Raw genomic sequence first — 22,725 nt, 5'->3', positions numbered from 1 at the left:
AGTAAGTGCTGAAGCGCCCAAAAAAACCCTAGTGCCGTTAAAGAAAAGTCTGAAAGCGTGAAATACTGACGAGAGGTTTGCAAAGTTAAAGTTAGAATCCTTAAGATTTCACAAAACAGTATGGATTTCTTCCCTCACAATACCATGGCCACAAAAAGTAAATTTTCATATCCACTGGTCACTACTGTTGGACATGGCAGTGCTCAATCGCAAAATCAACTCCAAGAGGTTCCAATAATGATAAAAGTCAAACTAAATTAGAACTTACTCTACATTTAACTCATCCTCTACTAGAAACCTTCCTAGAATTAGGCCACTGAGCAGCGCCCAAGGAGCAATGGGGGTTGGGTACCTTGCTCAGGGGTAGCAGAGTCCTTTTTTTTGACCTGGTGGGCACTCAAACTGGCAGCCCTCCCGTTCGTTACAAGCCAAGTTCCCTGTCCACTTGGCCACGGGCAAAAGGCTGTTCCACTTTTTTTTATCTGATGAATTACTGGACGTTTTGACCTTCTCTGGCCTCAGCATCGCGACTGAGAACATTTGTTGGATTTACAACAATTGAATGTCTTTTGCAGGGGCGGTGCAACACTGCCTGGGGCCCCCCTGAGCAGCTATTGTCAGAACGGCATAGTGTCCATCCACTGATGTGACATGACAGGGATCAATCGCAAAATCAACTCCAAGAGGTTCGAGTAATGATTAAAGTGTAACTGAACCCCTTCATCTGCTGCAGTTAACTCCGCCCCAATGTCTGATTTGAAAATGCCAAAGAAGCGGGCTGAGAAGAGGAGTCGCACAAACTCTGACAGCGACTTGTGTTTATGTCAAGACTGACGGAAGCACAGCAGAAACACAAAAACAAGCTGTGACAGGTTTTCTGAAAATACCAAGAAGCACCAGAGAAAAGCTTCAGAAGCGGATTCTATTGCACAAAAATCCCAGAATTTGGCACCTATAGCGGACGAGAGGGAGTGGAGCACGCTAGTTAAACTACGTTTATTGTCAACTTGAGGCACTGGGACGTGTTTTGGTAATTACACAGAATTCCTCACGGGGGCAACAGAAGTTTTTGAACTGTTGCGTCAAAATCTTGAGGATAATAACTTTACATTCACCTCTAAACTGTTTAGATTATTATGATTATTATGAAGCTCCCTAAACTGCAATCTGTCCATGTAAATATCCACATATATAACATTTTAATTCAACTTACTGTGCTAATAAAATCATTTCTTTGCCCCTTTTTCCCTGTAAATTTTCACAAATCCACGCGGCATCTTTCACTGAAATGAGAATCTGTCTGTAATCACGACTACTGTATGTGCAGAATGTAAAGGCAGTTGATAAAGCTGAGGTAAAGTGAAGTGCTTTTCTTTTTCTTATTTTCTTTTATAAGTTTTTATCCCCGCCCCCCCCCCCACCAAGCAAGTTTAAAATTCAAAGTTACAATAGAACACGACCACGTTTGGCACTTAACGACAAAACCGGGCAAAAATGAGAGACGATGATTGAAAAATAAACTCCTCCTCTTCCTCGTCGACCTATTGCACACAAGAATGTTATCACAAATAATAATAATAATAATAATAATAATATCACGTGTAAAGTTTACGTCACTGACACTAACTCTGGGATCTACGACACTACAGGAGAAGCACTTTTTTACGTCGCTCTGGACCAAAGCTACAACACATAATATATGGATATATCTGTAGATTATTATTTTCTCCTTAAATATACTCTTAAATATGTGACTTTTGGAGGAAAAGAAAGAAAAAGTTTACCGGTACATTCACGACAAACAATTCATCCGTCAAAGGAGGAGAAAAGAGCGGGGAGAACTTGGAGTCTTATAGATCCTGGCCGAGTCGCTCGATCTCCTCGATTAGAAAGTCGATGTCCTCGAACGTCGCGGCGGGGTTTGAGATCACCATGCGGAAAAAGTTGACCTTGTCTCCCTGCGGTTGGTAGCTGACCATGGTCGTGCCGTACTCCATCATCCGGGCTTTAATGACCGGAGCCACCTGAAAACATGCAAAACGTGAAGGGAAGCGATTACAGAAGCTGCTTTTAGACATGGACGTTATCATGAAACTGCCAGAGGAGGTAAATGCGAGAACGTAGTTGTCTCTTTAAGTTACTCCGGACACTTTTTTTTGGAACTCCCGTTTAGAATTTCCTGGTCAAATATCTGGATAATCTGTTGTCAAATCTCGACATAAAGAAACAGAGGTTTGGATTATTCACAACTAACACTTACATGTTCCTTAAATTCTCAGGAGTTATTGTCTTGTGTTTTAACCTTGCGAGAAAAACCAGCATAGACCAGCATTTTGTTGTGTTTTGATGCTGGTCCAGCATAATGCTGGTCTTTGCGGGTCTATGGTGGTCCATGCTGGTCCACCAGCATCATTATGCTGGTCCATGCTGGTCTACGGTGATCTTTGCTTGTCTATGCTGGTCTATGGTGGTCTTTGCTGGTCTATGCTGGTCCAGGCTGGTCTTTGCTGGTCCATGCTGGCTCCACCAACATCATTATGCTGGTCTATGCTGGTTCATGTTGATCTATGCTGGTCTATGCTGGTCCACCAACATCATTATGCTGGTCTATGTTTGTCGATCGAGGTCTATGCTGGTCCACCAACATCATTATGCTGGTCTATGTTTGTCTATAGAGGTCTATGCTGGTCCACCAACATCATTATTCTGGTCTATGTTTGTCTACAGAGGTCTATGCTGGTCCACCAACATCATTATGCTGGTCTATGTTTGTCTATAGAGGTCTATGCTGGTCCACCAACATCTTTATTCTGGTCTATGTTTGTTGATAGAGGTCTATGCTGGTCCACCAACATCATTATGCTGGTCTATATTTGTCTCTAGAGGTCTATGCTGGTCCACCAACATCATTATGCTGGTCTATGTTTGTCTATAGAAGTCAATGCTGGTCCACTAACATCATTATGCTGGTCTATGTTTGTCGATAGAGGTCTATGCTGGTCCACCAACATCATTATGCTGGTCTATGTTTGTCGATAGAGGTCTATGCTGGTCCACCAACATCATTATGCTGGTCTATGTTTGTCTATAGAGGTCAATGCTGGTCCACCAACATCATTATGCTGGTCTATGTTTGTCTATAGAGGTCTATGCTGGTCCACCAACATCATTATGCTGGTCTATGTTTGTCTATAGAGGTCTATGCTGGTCCACCAACATCATTATGCTGGTCTATGTTGGTCGATAGAGGTCTATGTCTTTGTTTTAAACAGCAACAGACCTCCATGTTCCCGCTCCTTTAGGTGGTTGTTGTTATTAATATCATTGCTACCTCTGTGTTATTATTATTTATACAATTGTAGTGGTTTGAGTTTGACACTGAAGCTGTGACTGTTTCCGCTGCTGCTGAGCTGAGAGGTTTTCTTCTCTAGTGTTAAAAATGTGAATTACTTTTATTTTCACACACACACACACACACACTAATCCATCCTTATTACACAGGAGCAGTGAACAGCACTTATCTGTGCCCAGGGAGCACTGGAGGGTTGATACCTTTGGACAGGGTCACCTCGACCCTTGACCTCTCCCGGGATTTTAAACCAGCACAACGGATTAACAGTCCATCGCTGTAAAAACACTCGGACAGTTTCGTCCCCAGTGAGTAAAAAACAGCTTCAGTCGTTTATTTTGTGCTCGGCTCAAACTCTGAGTTTATTCAAACGTGGAGGGACTTTTCAAAATAAAGGCTGTTTTTGATAGAAATGTCAGGAGTCTGATAATCAACATGAGCATGTGATCATCAGCGTGAACTGAAGATGACACTTAAGAAAAACAACCTTCAAAAGTCCAAAATCTTTAAGGAATTTTGATGAAAGTCCGTCCGTCTGTACAGTAAACTGATAATCTCAAAAATAAGACATGTCTGCTAAATGTCTTGCAGGTGTCCCAACTGCTGCAGCTGGAAAATAATCAATCAAACTGCTGTGGGGTTTCTGTCAAAGACATCTCTGTTTGTGGACAGATTTTTACCAGCTTATTAAGATTAAGTGGAAATAAAGAAAGTAAAAGTAAAGTAAAAGTAATAAATGAAACGTGAAACATTACATCTTTTTTCTGTGTCTCAGTGTCTGTGGACAAGAGCCACTCACAGGGTCAGGTTTAGTTTTAAGATTATTCTTGTTCGAGTGGAGATTAAAGTAAAGTAAAAGTAAAGTAAAAATCAGCCTAATCTGACTTTCTTTAATTTTTAGTCCAGTTTTGTTCTAGTTTTAAGACACGTCATGGTCGTAAAGTGACCACATTTACAAGCGACTTTTAAGAATTTGAACTGTATGAATCACTTTAAGAATATTTGCCTTATTTGTAGTTGGGCTGTTTTTACAGTGTATTAATACAATTTTCACCCACAGCAAACATTAATTATGTATGAAATCATCTGTGTTTTTAAACGTCTCTGGGAGGACATGTAAATAGCCAAGCTAGACGCTAATGAAAGGCTTAAAGGACACATGGAAGGTGTAAAGTAAAAGCTGTTTTTATATATAAATATTGGTTACGACGACAGAATTTCTTTGCTTGTGATGACTTTCAAGTTTAAGGACAGATTACAGTCTTAAAGGTACTACATTTACGAGAGAGTTTTGAGAATTTTAGTCCAAAACGGCTCATTCTTGCTCACAAAATGTAAAAACTGTCAAGGTAAACAAACAAAAAAAGAATTTTAGTGAAGTTTTTTATTTAAATCTGTGTAAGTGAATGTCTTTGTTGTCTCTAATGGGTGAGGACATGTGGACGGTCAAGCTGGACGCTAATGAAAGGCTTAAAGGACACATTAAGGGTGCGGTAAAAGGTGTTTTTCTGTGTGTGTGTGTGTGTAAATGCTGCAGTCAGGCTTCTTATCTGCACTCACTCACCTTGTGTAATTGTTTCTTTCGCTCCTCTTTGTCCTCCATGTAGCGGATCCCAGGAGGGAGGTACCAGAAGCAGACGTTAGTGTGCTGAGGCTGTGGAGACACACACACACACACTAATTATGATATATACAATTACAGGGCGAGGAAACAATTCTAATGTTAAAGTGAGGCAAGATTGTGTCATTTGTTCAAATTAAAGCTACTAAAAGAAGTGCCTTAGTGCCCCCTAGTGGCGGAAGCATAAACAAAGGGACTAAATACAAATTTAAAGGTCCACAAATGATGGATCACGTTACAAAGCTTGTCAGGAGACTACGGTGGCCTGGACAGACCAGAAAGGATGTCCGCCGTCCTTGTTTTGCTTGATCAGCTTCAGTTTAAAAACATTAAACCACAAATTCTCTGGTTTGTATATTTGTGCTCTTGTGACTCATTAATCCATATTTTTAGAGACTGTTTTCAGTCTTTATTTGTCCATCTTCTCAGCGTCTACACGTTAACGACATTAACCTTGTCCTGGAATCCTTCAGTAAATCCTGCTGAAGGTGCAAACATGGTATATATAGCTCCCATCATCCTCTACAGACAGTTTGAGCCTTTGACCTCCAGGAGCCGCTGCAGAGCTCATCTGGCAGATAAAAATTAAACTCCACAAAGTGTCCAATGAGCTATTCGACCTTATGCGACAGAATTTCCCATCTTTTTCCTTTTTGTTCTCAAACGTTTTCCAGAAATGCCTTCAAACAGACCTCGAAAATGACTGTAGTACATACGCCCGGCCTGTGTGTGGCACTGTAACACTTAAAACATTTGTATGAACAATTTTGTACATAACGGTGTATACAATCACAGAAACTACGGAAAGAAAATGAAAGTTAACGTAAAAAGAGTCAAAAATTGTTAACTGAAATAAAAATAAAAACGAAAACTAACTGAAACCGAATTATGTGTTTATATAAAACAATAATTGTGCAGAAGTCACAAAATGAGAGCATTTTTCTTTTCTTTTTGTTCATAAAAAAGAGTGAACTTTGAACTGTCACGCATTCAATCCGATTTTAAACATGTTGAGTACTTTTTGCTCAGGTGGGTTTACATAGTTGGTGTCAGATTGTTTATAGGTTGTGGAAAAAAAAGGATAAGACACGTTATAATGCACATTCTTACAGCCTCTGTATATACATGTATGTTTTCACATAGTAATGGAAAAAAGCAGCCAAAATGCTCTGTTTTCTACGTATAAATCCCCTTTAAATATCCTCAGAAATCCCCTCAGTGTGTGACAAACACCTCACAAGAGTTTTAAACTCTCATGGAGCCGCATCTGCATCTCCGTCAGCGACAGAAAAGCATTCATTACAAACAGCTGAGCTCATGCCTCATTTCTACAGCTGGGCAGGTTTGATGGTCGTAGATTCAGCCTCAGATTGATGTAAGGGTTTAACGGGAGACAGAGTCGAGTGAACACCTGGGTCGTTGCCCGCGCAAGTTTCTCCCTCCTTGCTTTTAAAGCTCTGCAGGAAAACAATATAAGACTTGAAACATGAAAGACGCCGCGTGTCCAAGCACATTTTTGGCTTAATAACCCGTCAAACCCGCATGTGTTTGTGTTGTTGAGGCTCGGCTCGGCTCGGCACAGGATATTTCAGACTCTGTGCTTTTCATATGCAGATGAGCAATTACAGGCCATTATGCTATTCATTAAACATAATAGCGGCACATTACACCGGCAGCCAGAGGTAAAAATGGCATTCATCCAACACAAAGCAGGAGCCACGCTGTGCTGCGTCAGTCAAGTAGAAAAGACAGCGACGCGGACTAATGTGGACGAATGAATCATTAAAAAACAGGAAAAAAATAAAGTTAAACGTGGACATACTTTTCCGTCAAAGACCATCTCGTATCCTTCTCTGTCCTTGATCTTGTTGTAGAGATACTCAGACAATTCCAGACATTTGTCAATCTGAGCCTCGAACCCGATGGTGCCCTGAGAAATAAACAAAGAACAAAGACAACGTCTTTAATCTGTGACACATTTAGTCTAAAACACACGATAACTGAACTGTATCTGTGTAACTGTGTACTGAGATATTTAAAGATTAAAAAAACCTTCCATAGTATTCATTTATTAAAAAGTCAACTGTAAAATCAACCGTATAAATCACAATGTACAGCTATAATATGAAGAATTATTTTTAAATGCTGAATAAAACGACCGTAATCTGTATTCATTTTTAACCTATTTTGACAAGTTTGTATGAAACAATAAATATAAATGAAAAAGCAACAATAAAAACCCTGCAAAAGAACGTAAACAATCAAAATACAATCTGATAAAAAGACATAAAATGGTGTCAGTCTTACGTGTCAAATTTGGTCTCTAATACAAAACATGACGCAAAAAAAACGAATACTATAATATATTATAAATTACTATTAATATAATTTTAATATAATTTTACTGTTACAAACAAAACAAAATTTACACTTCATTCTTTTATCTTACAATAATTTTAATATATTCACTGCAGCATTAGTGAAGATGATTAATCAAGCATTTATGGGATATAAAAAAAGAGTTTTTTGGATAATTATTTATTGTTATTATTGTTTTTTTTTACCTTGGCTCTCCACATAAGCCACAGCTTGAAGATGTCCACGTGGCGTCCACACTGCAGAGCTTTGTCCCCAGTGTCGTAGGACAGGTCGTAGTGTTTGTCCTGCTGAAACAGGTAACACGCGTGCATCTGGTTGCAGTTCTGCATCAAACCCTGTTTGAGAGATGAGAAACCGTTAAACAGAGAAGAGACGAGAAGAGAAGAGAGGGACACACAGTGGACAGCGTCCTCACCTCCTCTCTGACCAGCAGGGCAGAACACTGCAGAGGGACGGACATCATTTTGTGTGGGTTCCACGTGACTGAGTTCGCTCTGCATGAACGATGATCATGGTTATCATTATTTCAGAGCTTCATTAGCTGCTCGTGTTTTTTGTGTCTACACAGGAAAAACAAACACTTGCCTCTCGACTCCGTCCAGCTTCCACCGGTGTCTCCTGGACATGAGGAGACTCCCTCCCCATGCACCCTGACAGGACAAACACACACACGTTACACTGTGAACACAAGTTAATATTCCTGTTTTTTTTATATCTTAATGATCCTAAAGGTTATATTTTAATATTGTGTCAGAATTCTGAAATTGAAGTCGGAATTCTGAGAAAAAAAAGTCAGTATTGAAAAAAAGTCAGAATTCTGACTTTAACCTAGAATTCATGCAGTTTTATTGTTTTTTGTCTTTCAATTTTTTATTTTTACACATGGCACTAACACTCCACATATTCCGTGTTGGCGTGGCGCGACTGGACAAATCAGTGTGATCACAGCGCTAGATGTCACTAATTCTTAAACACTAGACGTAGTTTAATGAAATAATCTCTTAATTTAAACGGGTGAAAAGTTTCATTCACAAAAGCACAAACTAAATCCACAGGTGTCACAAAAGCCTCTTAAAGCAATGACATTTCTTTTCCTCCTCACAACATAAATTTAAGGGAATGATGGACAAGGCCATCTGTGTCTTAATAGACGTGTCCACCTGTCAGGACAAAAAAACACCTTCATTAATAGAGAGAGAGAGAGAGAGAGATCTTCCTTCAGTGAGAGAAGCCATTATGGCAAAGTCAGGGGAGGAGATGATTTACAGCCTGCTCCACTTCCTCTAATAGACGGTGTTAGATAGGAAATGGCGAGCTCCAAATGTGGGTCAAACCAAAGTGTTTAGAGGCGAGACAGACGTAATAGATGTGTCACACTCACTGCTGGAGCTCTGTTTCTCTGTGTGTGTGTGTGTGTGATCCACTCACGTCCACGTGCATCCAGACGTTGTATTTTTTGCAGATGTCAGAGATGGCGATGAGCGGATCGAACGCTCCGTACACGGTCGTCCCAGCAGTCGCACTCACGAAGAAGGGAACGAAACCCTGCATGAGCACAAAGAAACATACAAAAAAATCACTGGTTACCATCACATCAGTCGCTGTATGAGGGATTATAGAGTAGTGGTTCCCAAAGACTGGGGCAGGTCTTGGGGGAATTGTTTTAGGTCCCCAAACAAAATTGCAGAATATTCCCAAACCCTTTAACCCTTCAAAATGTGTTATTATTTTTTATTGTTTTAAACCAACATCAGTCCTTTCCATACATATCAAATATTAATGAAATTCAAATTTAACCCTTAATTGCCAATGTCATGATTCAATATACTTGAAAACTGGATTATTTTTGGTTTGATTATTGCAGCTTGGTATATGTGAAAGATTGTTTATATGGATTATTATTTTTTGCACTGTCACATTTCATAAAATACATGAACTCACCTTAAGCATCAAAGTGCGATTATAAAAAAATTAAGATATAAAAATTGTATAATTTTTAAACTAACTTCCGTCCTCATCATACATATCAAACATTATTTTTGAAAGTTTTAATTAAAGTTTTTAACCCTTAAATTGCCAAGTGTTCGTCACAATGCATAAAAAATAGTGATTTGAACAGGTTTCAATGAGGACACTTTTGGGCGTCAGGTGTGTTAGTGTGAGTATTTTAGTTAACGTTGTTTACAATTGACTAAAGATGTACAAATAGATGAAATAAATTGAGAACAAGCAAAAATGCCATAAACGGGCATTAATGTTTAACAAGATGAATGAAAATACATGAAAAAAGGATAAAATATTGTAAAAACAAAAATGTTTCTCTGTGACATGTTTAAGGGTATTTCAGTGTATTTGTTTTATAACAATAATTCACCAACACATTTTTGGGGAAATGACTTGTACCTCTTAGCTGTTTACACACGGCTGTAAAATAACTCTAGTAACGATTTAGACGTAGTTATTTAATCTCCAAAAAGTGTGACTCCCTATTTATAAAGTTTGGGAAGACAGACATTTACCTTCTGTTTGGCCTCCAGTATTCTCCTCTCAAGGTCAGCAGGGATCATCTTACCACTGTGGAAACACACCAGTTACTTTTCTCATTCTCTGCAACTCATTTCTTAAATATCAGCACCTCGCGGTCATATTTACAATACTTCTGCTATTTTTCCCATTATAATTCACAAGACACAAATTATTCAGTTGTTTTTGACCTTTCACTGAATTGACTGAGATAAGAAGGTCAGTGTTTACCTCTCATCTACTTTGATACAGATCACACTTTCAGTCCCAATACCAAGAGCTGCTGCTCCTTTCTTGATTGAAAAATGGCTCTGAAAAGAATTAAATAAAATTAATGTTTTAAGATATTTGCATGACACCAGATCACCGGAGGAGCAGTGATTTTAAAATGTATAATTGTAATAATAAGAATAAGAATTAAGAAAGGTTTATGTGTTATTTAACATGTCACACATTGACACACAAACACACACAAACACACACCAAATGTTCACACATGTGAACATTTGCATGAATGCTTGTCCTCACGAGTCAAAATGTCCTCAAAAGTCAAAATGTCCTCAAAGTGAAGTTTGTATCGACATTCACAGTTTACTACAGACACTTAAACACACAGGTTTATGCAGCTATTCTTCTTAGGACACTGTCCTTTGGATACTGTCTTATCCCTAACCTCAACTCTAGCCAGTTAAAACCTGCCTCATTAGGACCAGGTCTTGGTCTCCATGAGGACTACTGGTCCTGACAAGATCAGTGTTTATAACACAGAATATAAAAGCAGAGACGCCTACATGTTCGGACGTGAAGGCGGCCAGTCTGGGGACGGAGGACATTCCTTTCTCCTTCACTTCAGGGAACATCTTGAAGCGAGCCAGCAGCATGGCGTACATGTTGGAAATGGCTCCACCTACAGGACAGAGAGGGTTCAGCAGTCAGAAACATCGCCAAGTCCACGTCACAACCAATTGTGACAAACAACAAAGAATAAAAAAACAAGAAAAAAGTAATTTGTTTTAAAACAGCGCTTCTCCAAGTGTGAGCCACCATCCCCTGGTGGGCTTTGGAGGTATTGCAGGTGTTCCTCAGACTAGACCAGACGTCTGCAACCTGTGGCTTGACAGCCACATGTTTTCTCAAGCATCAACTACTTAAAATCCAAATATCGCTTTATTTATTTTAAAGTGGGTTCATTATCCACAAACACTGGAAGGACTAGATCTACATAATTCCAAAATTGTTGTATATAACTGTTTAAATATTATCTAAGTGTTATGGGTCAAATGAGTTTTGCAGCTCCAGATTAATTTTGTTTGGGTGGAAAGGCGTCAAAAATGTGTCTTTTCATTCTGAAGGTTGCAGACCCCTGAACTAGGCTGTGAAAAATGATGTAATTCATAGAGTGGACTTCATGTAAGAATATAAAGCAACAAAAACCTTTTATCTACAATGAGAAGCTTTGAGCTTCTGTGCCGAAAAAACAACCAAGACTGTGATTAATAGTTTCAGACTGTAGAGGGCAGCACTGCAACCTTTTAGTGTGCAGCCTGCTGGAATTTATTATTATTAGTAGAAAAAGAAGAAGCTTTCTGGAGGAGGCGGAGCTGAACACATGCACGTTTGTATGTGTGTTGTGTTTTGATGCTGGCACAATTAGGATCAGTTAAAAATGTTGTATTTTTTTAGCTAAATTCTGTAAAATGTTATCAAATTTGTGTTGAAAAAAATCAGTATCAATATTGATCGCTTATTATATTCATTTAAAAAAAAGAATTAGCTCCCAGCCTCCTCGTCATGTGACAAACACAAACGTAGAAGAGCGACAGACTGGAGGCTGAAAATTGTTTTATGCTAATTAGTTTTGAAATATCATCAAAATGCAAATTGAGACACAGGGAGGTTCCATTCCCAGTGAACCAGAGGGGTGGTGAGATTCTCACACTCAAACATGCCGTATACATATATATTTATTTTTATTTTTATATAATTGCCCTTTATTTTTGTTTTTTGATGACGCTCTATGAAATGTCTTTGAATGTGTTTAAAGAAGTCAGTGTCTGCAGTGAAATTATGTTATATACAGTATGTGTGTGTAGACATGTCAACACATACACACACAAAATGTCCTTAAACGTCAAAATGTCCACACAGGGAAGGTCTGTATCGACGTTCGTCCTCATGAGTCAAAGTGTCCTCACAGTAAAGGTTTGTATCGACATTCGACCTCACAGTCTACTACAGACACGTAAACACACTCTCACACACAGGTTTGTGTAGCAATTCTTCTATGGACACTGTTTTTTGGACACTGTCTTATCCCTAACCAAAACCCTAACCAGTAAAATAATGTGCTCCTTTCACGATGTTCCATAAAACACCTTTGAATGTGTTTAAAGAAGTCAGTGTCTGCAGTAAAATGATGTTATATATGTGTGTGTGTGTGTATTTGTGTTGTACCAGGAGAGAAGATGCCGTCCCCTCGTCCGTCCGTCCAGCCGATGATGTCCCTCATCTTCTTAAGAGTGACGTACTCCAGCAACACAAACACTGGAGCCACTTCATATGTGAACCTGTGTCACACAGAGACACATGAGTCACATGATCATCATGATGACGACGCAGCAAACCATGACTCAGCACTGACAAACTTACCCCATATATATATATATATATATATATATATATATCAAGGAAGTTCAGTTTTTGTGTTTAATGTTAAAGTTTGAATGAAAATAAAGATATTTCTGTTTCTGGAAGGAAAACAAAACAATAAATGTATGTAAAACCATTCTTATATAGCATTGATGCTTCTGAGCAACACGTAATGAATTTATAATATCCACTAACATACATTGACTAAGATAGATTCATAGATACATCATTTTCAGGTCAAGCTTCAGAAAAGAAAAGAAAAACATCAGAAAGAAACTGATCAAATGCCTTTGTTTTCTTGATTTAGTTGGATTTACTGGATTTTGTGAGGTTTTGTGTTTTTTTCTTATGGACAAAAAGGACTGTAAATAAATCACCCAAATCTTTCAACATGAACATAATAAAAATCTGTAAAGTCATTTGAATATATATTTTAAATATCCAGTTTTATGACCTCTGGCAGCTTAACCTGCAATACCTCACAGCCCACTAGGGGGCCACGTCCACATTTTAGGAATCACAGCTCAAAGACAAAGATTGGAATGTGAAGGTGTGGATTCTTTTTTTAGAACACTTTTGTAATATTTGTTTTAAATTGGCATTGCACATAGAGAACAAGAACGGACGGTTACATTTGCTTTAAACTGTGATTATGATTTAAAAAAGATGACTTGTTCAGCAACAAAAACAAAACGTTTCCTGAACTCTTAGTCAGACAGAAATCTCACATTTTTATTTCTTTGCCGTTTCTTTTTTTAATATTTAAATTTAAATGTTGATATATTGCAGAGGGTTTAAGATTTATGCTTAAAATATTATTACCATCATTATTTTTATTGTTATTATTATTATTATTATTATTACTATTATTGTTGTTATGGGTCTAAAGATTTATAATGTTTGTCGAAACTCTGGATATTTTGTTCGTTTATTTTTTAATATTTAATTTGGTTGTGTTTCTGTTTAAACATTATATACATCTGTGTAAATATACATAAATAAAAGTACATTTCTGTTCAAATATTTTTCTAAATGTCATTGGAACACTTTCTAATTGAAGCTTTTTGGGATTTTTTTTGATTTGCACTCATTTATTATACATCATTATTGTTTGTTTTTGTGTATTTTCATCAAATGTATTTTATTTTTCATTAATTTTCACACATTTTATTGATTCATGTAATTCTTGTTATGAACGTATTGAACTCTAAATTGTAATTGTTAAAATTACAGCTAATATTAATATTATTATTAGTGCAGTGTGTAACTGTCAATGTCACGTTTATGTCTCAGTGTGTGAACGTTTGGTTGCCAAGGTGATTATCAGTGAAATTAGCTGCAGATTAGACTGAATTTAATTTCGGGGCTAATTTTCTCCCCTTGAATCTCAGTGGGGATCAGAGGTCTGTGTGTGTGTGTGTGTGTGTGTGTGTGTGTGTGTGTGTGTGTGTGTGTGTGTGTATGTGTGTGGGGGGTAAAAGGCAGAGGGAGTGACAGGGGGGAGTAAAGAGGAGGAGGTCGATCTTTCTTTTCATTTCATTTCACCCCCTTTTCATTTGCAATGATTGAGTGGAAAAAAGGGGCTTTAATGTGTGTGTGTGTGTGTGTGTGTGGAGCCGCTATCAGTCGGTGCAGCCGCAGACCAGACACACACACACACACACACACACACACGCAGACTCTTCCCCACGGCGTCCGTGGTTACACTCACATGTTAGTGTTGGCTGTGGACGTGAGCCAATCAGCTGCCAGTCCCACCATGTCTAATCCTGTGGACAACTGATTGAAGTACCTGGGATGAGCTGATGAGGAAGAAGAAGAGGAAGAAGAACAAGAATAAGAATAAGAATAAGAATAAGAAAAAAGAAGAAGAAAAAATAGAAGAAGAGGAGAAAAAATTAAGAAATCTGCCATCACCACATTTAGAAAAATATGCTTTTTTATTATTATTATCTTAAAATCTACAATTTATGTGTTTGTATTAATTTTACACTTTATTTTCTCTACTTTATTATTTATTCATGTAATTTCTATTGTTTCACTTAATAAAGTTAATTATTGAGGTGTTGTTTTTGTTTCTGTATGAACCTGGACAATGGGAAATATTATTGTGTAATATAGTATATTATACATTATAGTAGTATGCAAATGTAAAAGATGCAAACTCAATAAAAAGAAAACAAAAAGACAAAAAAATATGCAGAAAGGTTTGTGTAGACCCCCTCCCCCCAGCCTTTTGATGGTTTAAACTGCAGCAGCAGGAGGAAAATGTGCAGTGTATAAAACTGTGTTTCATAACATTTATACACACTTCTCTTTATGTTTTGCTAAAATAGACAATTTGAAGCAGATTTTTCCTCATGTACTCCTTTAAAAAACGTGAAAAACCTTTAATTAAACCTTAATAAATCAAATATATGCAATACTATTATAATAATTATGACTATATAGGCCTTTATGCGATGTTTAAAAAAATGAATGTTGCTGCACAGAGACACAAATTATGAGCCTGTTATCTCTTATGAGCCCGATTTACTGCATCACTGCTTTTTATTGGTCTTGGACAGAGGAGGAGGAGAAGCAGGATTTATTTTATTTTTTAAAAACATAATTTATCTCCTCAGACACCAATACATTTTTATTTATTTTTTTAATATGTGCATATACATATATGTATATATAAATATAATTGGCTGGAATATTCTTAAATGATCTTGTGATCTAATTCCATTTTCTCTCTTTAGATGTGAAATTTATATCTGATTTTTTTGCAAAGAAGGCCTGGTTCTTTTTTTTTTAGGCCTGATCTATTTCTTCCCTCAGTCAGTGATTTAATCTCACATTGTCTCAGATTACGCCGGGAATTATGGATCACCTGTCTTGATGGCGTATTTGAGCGTGGCGCGGCAGCTGATGAGGATGTCGTCCAGGCTCGCCGGCTGCTCCTGCAGCTCCCAGTTGTTCTTCTGCAGCAGCTCGTTGGGATAATGGAAGTCGATCACCTTCGTGTTGCGGTCGAACGACTCCACGATGTAGGACAGCAGAATGTCCACCACCTCCTGCAGGAAGGTCAGCGTCTTCGTGTCCCCGTCCATGGCCGGCAACAGGTCTGAGGGGTGGGGAGAAAATAATAATAACAATAATATGTATTTAAAGGCCTTTAAATGATTGTTTTTTAACACCTCAGGTCATTTAAAGGACATGTTTTTTTCTCTCCTTCCACCTGCGAAGCTGAAATTGTGCTGAAGGTCACCTCACACTGTAGCTCACAACACACGAAAATACAAGAACAAACTGCAAAAGATATGATTTGACCAATTTTATGCTTAATTCATATTTAAACCTGGTTGTTTTGTGTCATTTTTGTCGTATAAAAGCCATTGTTTAGGCTGCACGATGGAAATGAAAAAATAACCTTATAGCTAAGTGTTTTAATTAAAATAAAAGGCATGTAGAAAACGCCCAGTGTGTTATTTTATTGATTTTAATGAGAAATTTTATTTTTTGGGTAGTGAATAAATGCGACTGTGACTCAAAGTCATGTATGTATGTGTGTGTGTGTGTGTGTGTGTGTACCTGTTGAATAGAGGTCAGAGAAGACCGGAGCAGCTTTGGTGCAGTTGCAGGATTTGTTGCAGCCGCAGTCGCCTGCAGCAGCAGCAGCATCAGCCGCATTTGTCTGCTGCTGCTGCTGCTGCTGCTGTTTGTCGGTGGTCGCCTGCTCGCCGGGTTTCACCTCCACATCCCCGACATTCAGCAGCGCTTTTTATCCCCCACACAAAAAAAACACATAAAACAGTCAGATAAATAAATAATAACAGGTTAAAGAAAAAAATATTCCTTCCCCTCCTCCTCCACCCTCCCACTCCCACACCTCACTCCCCCTCCACTAACATACCATATAATTTCGATCCAATTCCTCCTGGTAATTTCTGGGCCGCCGCTTGGCACCAAGCCCTGGCTGGAAGAAAGAAATAAAGGGAGGAGGAAACGAAATGAAGACGGAAAACGTGTGCGTAAATGTCACTAAAAACCTCCATTACCTGTGCGTAAAAGCAGAGGCCTTTAAAGACAAGATTGAGACAAAGGATGCACTGGAATTTTGTTTGACGCTGCTCCTTCAGAGGATGATGATGATGATGATGATATAGACATAAATATAAATAAATAAAATAAAGTCACTCACGCGTGCTGGGGCTCTGACTGCCAGTGTTGGCCCCCGCGTTATCTCCGCCGAGAGACCAAAAGCCCTGAGATGCCATTGTTGCCGGTAGTTAGGAGCTGCAGGACACACAGACACCGACAGAGTCCATCCACATCTGACCAGACCTCTGTGACTCACAGTCCCGCTGAGCATCCGACACACGCGCGCGCCACACGCTCCGGGGTAAAAGCCGCTAAAAATAAAACGACTGTGGGGCGCAAAGATGGAGGAAAAAACCAAGAAAGGAAAACGTCCACATTAAAAAAAAGATTATTCTTTTATTGGATGTTTTCTGCAAGTGTCCACAGGTGCACGAAACGTCTCCACACAGAAATCCGCAAACACTTGACTCCTTCAGCGCATCCACGCAAAACGCGGCCACTTCACATGGAGGAAAAACAATTAATAAAGACTAAAAAACTAAAATAAACACATACAGTTACCGTTTATACTTATGTTGCGCAGAATGTGCTACATTTCAACATAAAAGTAAAGAAAAAGGCGCAGAAAGCAGGAGGTGATGGAGGAGGAGGAGGAGGAGCAGGAAACCGCAGCAGCTGCCGCTAAATACGCAGCGCGTACAAAAACACGGCCGATTTCATCCAAACCCAAATTTCACGTCACGAAAGAAATCCCATCGTGATTCACTTCAGGTCATGATGATGATGACGCTGAGCCAGCCTGCCTGCGCTGCGGCGCGTGGACGTCGTGACTCTCCAAATATCTACATCCACGCGACATTTGGTCCCCTGCGCGCGGCACACACACACACTCTCTCTCTCTCTCTCTCTCTCTCTCTCTCTCTCTCTCACACACACACACAGAGACAGACAGACAGACAGTGGATGAAGCCAAATCACGCATCTGCCTGCGCGCGGCAATCGCAGACCTATTTAGAGGAAAGCGGCTGCTCCAATAATTGCTCGCCTCCGGTGGAGGAAGCAGCGGGCGGCACAGGAGACGCGGCTCTGATGCGCAAAGTGCGCACGGGTCTGGCTCCCTCCTCTCCTCTCCTTCTCCTTTGTTGAGGCTCGTCACTCCAAAAACGTCTTCACACACAGAGCCGGTTCAAGCCTTTATGGGGGCCCTAAAGTGAACACTTGACTGTATTTTCACGCATTCACACAGTGTGTGAAGGCATCAGCAGCGTGGACAGACTGACCTAGTGTTTATCTTTAAACACTTGACGTAACATGATAAACTTAAATTAGTTCACAGATTTCAACCGTAAATGACACAATCATCATTATTTCACAGGCTTTAATTGTGTTGCGATTGTATTCTTTTGTTTGTGACTTTGTCAGAGAGGTGATTTAAAAGGTATTTTATAATATACCCGGGTATATGTGTCTTTGCTCAGCCTATGTACACCTCTGTATTTCATGTCTTTGCATTTTAATATGCATTACATCACATTCTCGTGTATTTAACCATATAGAATACATTTAAAAAAAGGTTTCCTTTCATAATCACCTCTATGGCAACATCACAAACACAAAAAAGTACAATTACACAATTAACACAATTAAAGCCTGTGACATAATGATGATTGTGTCAAATCCTGGTAATAATTTCAGTCAGGATTCATCAGTATTTCTGATTTTCTTCCGAGTACCAGCAGAGGAAGCTTGCATACCACTGGTGGTGCACGCACCTTACTTTGAGAACCATGTCTGTATGGTAGTGTAAACACAGTACGTGAACCCACAGAGATAAAATGAGGCCTGCTGGTGAAGTGGTGGTAATATTTGTGTTTGGATTCAAACATACAAACGTGTTAATTCATGTTTTCTCTTTCAAATCTAAAGCAGATAAAAATGAATTCATACAAAATGACTAACTATTAATCCTACGCGGAGTCATGGATAACACTGGAGAACGTCCTCTCATCCTCTGTGTTTCTTTGGTCACGCGTGTTGTCGAGGGTTCACCGACGCCGCCCGTGGCTACCTTTAAAATTTTTCAAGCAAAACATGATTCAGCTGTTTCCGTCTTAATCTGGCATGTTTCTTCACAGTAAGAACGGACACAAGATGAGGACTATCTCTTCTAAATGACTTTGTGCTGCAAGAAATAAATGGAAAGTCATGGTGTTTTATTTGGTTTTAAATTGACAAACGTACAATGTTTTCCCAACATTTCATGACTCAGAGTGGTTATAATGCACATTTACATCATTTATAGACATTATAAAACAATATTTACCAAAAATAACTATTACGAATGACATTTTTCTTTTTCACTTTCTGCTATTTACATTTAAGTTAAGATGTGTGCGAGCATGAGAGACGCCGCTTCAGTACTGTCTGATGAGCTTCTTCCTCTGCGACGTCTTCCTCAGCAGGTGTCTGAAGTCGTACGGGTTGTCGTCGGTGCGACTCTCCGTCGAGGACATCCTGGGGACGGAGTGCCTGTGGACAAACATCACAGGAGACGGGGGGGGGGGAAGGTCACCACCACACAGGAAATTAAAAGATTTCGTTGTTTGTGAGAAGGTTTTTTTCATCATCTTCGCTCGTTTATCATGTGATGTCCTCGTCGTCCTCCTGGTTCCTTTGTCTCTACAGAGGCCGGTTGTACCTGTTGTCTTTGGCAGGTTTGGGAGGTTCTGGTTCGGTGACGGCTCTCTCTCTGGTCTGTCTACCTGCAGCGGCCGGTTTCAGGTCTGCACCTTGTCTGCACCGGGTTGATGTCGACCGCCGCCGCTCAGAGAAGCTGCCACTGCCGCTGCTCCTGCGAGATGTCTCCTCTGAGGGCATGAGGGGCTCAGACCTGCTGGAGCAGAGGTTCTCGTAGTAGTGGTCGTCCACGTCCAGCAGCTTCCCTGGACTGAGGGACAGACAGAGGACAGACGTAATTCACAGCTACTGTACAGGCTATCATCTCTACACAGGGTTCCCACACTGTGGTTGACATCAAAATTCAAGGACTTTGCAGGACTAAATTCCCTCAAATTCAACGACGGAATGCACTGACAAAGATTAAGTTGTTAAGAGCTTGTCTTCGTCCATGATGGCCTCCATTTTTATTGACTTGCAGTACGCTCTGCATCTAGACAAGTGATTGTCCTTGGTCAAAGTCAGTCTTTGTAAATTTTCTTTGTTTCCAGGAATTTTCAAATTTGGAAACTTTCCATGGGAGTTAACAGATATTTAGTCAAATGTACAGTATCTCTACATATTTGTGTTGTAACTGTGGCTCTTTATGTCCATAAGATGAAGAATGTAAGTATTTATTGTACGCAGTGTTCTTTAGACATGTCATAGAAAAATAAGTCACGATATAAACCTTTGGAAAATGTAGTGACATGTGCCTTGACACAGTCAGACTTATCAAACAAAAGTTATGTTTTTCTTTGATGTTCCAGTTTAACAAACAAATTACAGAACTTTTAACTGGGTTAAGGAGCTAAATCTAGGATGTAGGAGACTTTGATAATTGAAATATTGTACCTAAGAATCAACATTATCTATCTAAATAAGGAAACGTAACCATTTCCTTTGTCTTTTTTGTCTTATACGGTCATTTTGAAAAACAAATTGATTGATTGCAATGGTTTACAGTGGGTGTGGCCTATATTATACAGCATTTCTTCACCTGTAACTCACTGAAAAACACTGGAAACTGATATTTTATCTTAGCCACCAAGTCTTGAGGCCAGTTCCTCTCTGGTTCACTGGTCCTGCTAACTGTATAATAATCTCTCTAAACTGCTGTAGCTGTAGCTGGAAAAAAACCAAAACAAACCTTTTTGTTTCCTTTTGAAATGTTCCATCAGAATGATTTAAACTCACTATGCTTTAAATGGGCAAAATATAAAAAGGCAGCGATCACGGCGCTCTGATATTGGCACTAAAGTGTAGACGTCTGTGGCGCACCATCACTCTTTCCCCCCCGTGTCTTTTACTCCGGTTTACTATGATTACCTCTCGTCTTCTCCTCCTGCCACCCACGTTTCTCTCCTCATCTCCCGTCCTCCTCTGGCTGTCAGCTCCGGCCCGAGCTGCCGTCTCTCTCTCCTGCTGACCTTCTCATCGTTAATGATGCATGTAAACTGCTCCTGTCCATCGATGGCCTTATTTATCTCCTAACAAATTATTACCCTTGATGTTTAGCGCTTTTGTAGGATACTGTATATGTGGGCCTCTTCAGACGGCTGTGATAAAGCACCTTACGTGTTCCCACAGCACTATCAGTCTATCTTCAGTCCCACACCTGGGGTGGTATCCTCACCTTGTGGCCTCTATACGGCATCTACACTTTCTACAACCAGCCATTTTAAGTCTTTATAAATCACACGACTCCTCACAGACGCTCACTGAAGCACCGCCGCACAAAAAACCACATAAAAATTCATGTATCTGAGGTGACAGACGAGGCCGATTAATTTCACAGAGGATGTGTGTAACGCCGCAGATCATTAGGTCCTGGGACCCGGACCCTGTACTCGTGTTGGTGTGCGGCGGCTCCAGTCATTACTCTCTGGACCAGCGGGCAGCACAGCCGGCCTCTTAAAACAGCAGTGACAGGTCATTAACATCGGGCTTTAAAAGGAGAACTGGACACTTACTCGTCTTTCCTGGGCTTGCGTTTATCATCCTGGATGGATCGCTGAGTGCAGAAGAGAGAGAGACAAGAGACACGAGAGAGAGGACAAATCACTGTGTGTCAAAACACCACTGATCCGCGTTCACGTGAAGACGCAAGTTCACAGAAACCTTTTTCCTGTCACCTTCAAGGTGAACCTGCAGCCCACATGTCTGGATCTGCTGTTTTACATGTGAATTAGTCCATTTGAATTAATGAATACAATTTAAACCTTCATTAATTACCAAAAACAAATGACATATACATATGATAAAATGTTACCCAGTGACATTCCTGCAACTGCACACAGGAAGTTATTCATTTTAAGTCAAGACAGACAACGGTGACAGCAATGTTGTGCTAGTGAAAGAAAAATAATTAGGCAAAGAGGGTTGGAGTTTGACTGAAAACACAAACAAACAAGTGTCGACAAAAAAAGTTCCAGGAGTGAATTCTTCTACTCAAAAAACCACTCTTGTACCCAGCTGCCCCTGCACTGCAGCTGTATACACACAAACGCTCCCTCAGTCAGGTCAACAACCAAAAATATGACGCAACGCAGCTTTAAATATCAAAAACCATGAATATATAGTCTTATATTTTCTTATCAGGACACAAATTATAACTTTTCCAAAAAAAGTTTTCATTCTTTTTTTCCAGAAAGTAAAATCTTATTTATATATCGATCCCATTATTGAATAGAAGTATTGTGTGTTCAGAATAAAACTGTGTCAACCAAACAGAACGACTGAGCCTGAATGAAGAAAGCACAAAAGAGAAATCACTGCAGAAAATAATACATCATAAACACAGCAAAGAAACTTTTTCCAGACGGATTTTTATAATGAGGATCAAAGTGAGGAGCATGAATCAATACAGCATTATGACGACCAATAGGTGGGAAACGAGGACGGATTGTATGTGTATGTGTGTGTGTGTGTGTGTGGACGTTTTGAAACCATTCACTCACATGAATCAGGTTGTAATAAGTGGAGTCCTCCGGTGTGTTCAGGGTCTTTGGCTGCTGGCTCCTGCGGGGCGTCCTCAACAGTCTCTTGTCGGCTGAAAAATAACAAAGGCAAAGGACGAAAACGTCAGATTTGTGCCGAGCAGGTACGACTGATGTACGTTAATTGTTCCAACATAAAAGAAGGCTTTTCTATTTCTCCCCGAATGTGAAAATCAATCACTCTGTCTGTCAGGTAAACGTGGGTTGTTACATTTCTTAACGTTCAGTCCACCTTCAGCCACACTTTGAACGGAACATAACTTTTGCCCTTCCTGACGCAACCCTCCTCTTTATCCTGGCTTAGGACCAGCACTAGGTCCTAGCCTCCCCCTGTGGCTGGAGTCCAGTTAACAATGAGCGATGGTTACAAAAAGAGGGAAGGATCTTTATTGTCAATATACAAC

At 39.6% G+C, this 22,725-nt stretch overlaps 3 protein-coding genes across 6 annotated transcripts in view; 1 reads left to right on the top strand and 2 right to left on the bottom strand.

Annotated features, from left to right (window-relative positions):
• Nucleotides 1-1,656: 1,656 nt before the first annotated feature.
• Nucleotides 1,657-17,715, bottom strand: gad2 (glutamate decarboxylase 2). Its single transcript, XM_058646903.1, has 16 exons — nucleotides 16,708-17,715; nucleotides 16,420-16,482; nucleotides 16,098-16,283; nucleotides 15,397-15,630; nucleotides 14,233-14,323; nucleotides 12,327-12,439; nucleotides 10,664-10,779; nucleotides 10,104-10,183; nucleotides 9,869-9,923; nucleotides 8,778-8,894; nucleotides 7,935-7,999; nucleotides 7,765-7,843; nucleotides 7,535-7,684; nucleotides 6,793-6,900; nucleotides 4,914-5,003; nucleotides 1,657-2,024 (listed from the first exon to the last, which is right to left on the bottom strand). The coding sequence occupies exons 1-16, from the start codon at nucleotides 16,781-16,783 to the stop codon at nucleotides 1,851-1,853; spliced, it is 1,797 nt and encodes a 598-aa protein (XP_058502886.1). The 5' UTR covers nucleotides 16,784-17,715; the 3' UTR covers nucleotides 1,657-1,850.
• Nucleotides 3,456-22,725, top strand: part of apodb (apolipoprotein Db) — a 313,363-nt gene continuing 294,093 nt past the window's right edge. The window contains exon 1 of the mRNA XM_058646973.1: nucleotides 3,456-3,476. The gene's annotated coding sequence lies outside the window, so the exon portion shown is untranslated. The remainder of the gene's footprint in view (nucleotides 3,477-22,725) is intronic.
• The window catches only part of myo3a (myosin IIIA), a 49,878-nt gene continuing 45,869 nt past the window's right edge, over nucleotides 18,717-22,725 (bottom strand). For 2 of the 4 annotated variants that reach the window (XM_058646847.1, XM_058646838.1), the window contains exons 33-36: nucleotides 22,283-22,374; nucleotides 21,296-21,336; nucleotides 19,306-19,554; nucleotides 18,718-19,136 (exon numbers count right to left, since the gene is read on the bottom strand). In XM_058646847.1, the coding sequence (XP_058502830.1) occupies nucleotides 19,022-19,136; nucleotides 19,306-19,554; nucleotides 21,296-21,336; nucleotides 22,283-22,374 (497 nt within the window). In that variant the 3' untranslated portion in view covers nucleotides 18,718-19,021. Of the gene's footprint in view, nucleotides 19,137-19,305; nucleotides 19,555-21,295; nucleotides 21,337-22,282; nucleotides 22,375-22,725 lie in introns of all 4 variants that reach the window. The other 2 variants (XM_058646829.1, XM_058646856.1) reach the window with 2 other exon arrangements.

This window comes from Solea solea, chromosome 1, assembly GCF_958295425.1.
Source record: "Solea solea chromosome 1, fSolSol10.1, whole genome shotgun sequence".
Classification (NCBI taxonomy): Eukaryota; Metazoa; Chordata; class Actinopteri; order Pleuronectiformes; family Soleidae; genus Solea; species Solea solea.
Note: the sequence above shows the minus strand (reverse complement) of the source record. Positions and strands in the feature narration are given on the sequence as shown.

Bases quoted from the DNA above. Each gene is read 5' to 3' on its own strand.
- gad2 (XM_058646903.1), bottom strand. From the start codon at position 16,783: ATGGCATCTCAGGGCTTTTGGTCTCTCGGCGGAGATAACGCGGGGGCC. The intron at 16,483-16,707 runs GTGAGTGACTTT...TCTTTCTTCCAG, and splicing joins CAGTCAGAGCCCCAGCACGC to CCAGGGCTTGGTGCCAAGCG. The intron at 12,440-14,232 runs GTGAGTGTAACC...TGTGTGACACAG, and splicing joins TCCACAGCCAACACTAACAT to GTTCACATATGAAGTGGCTC.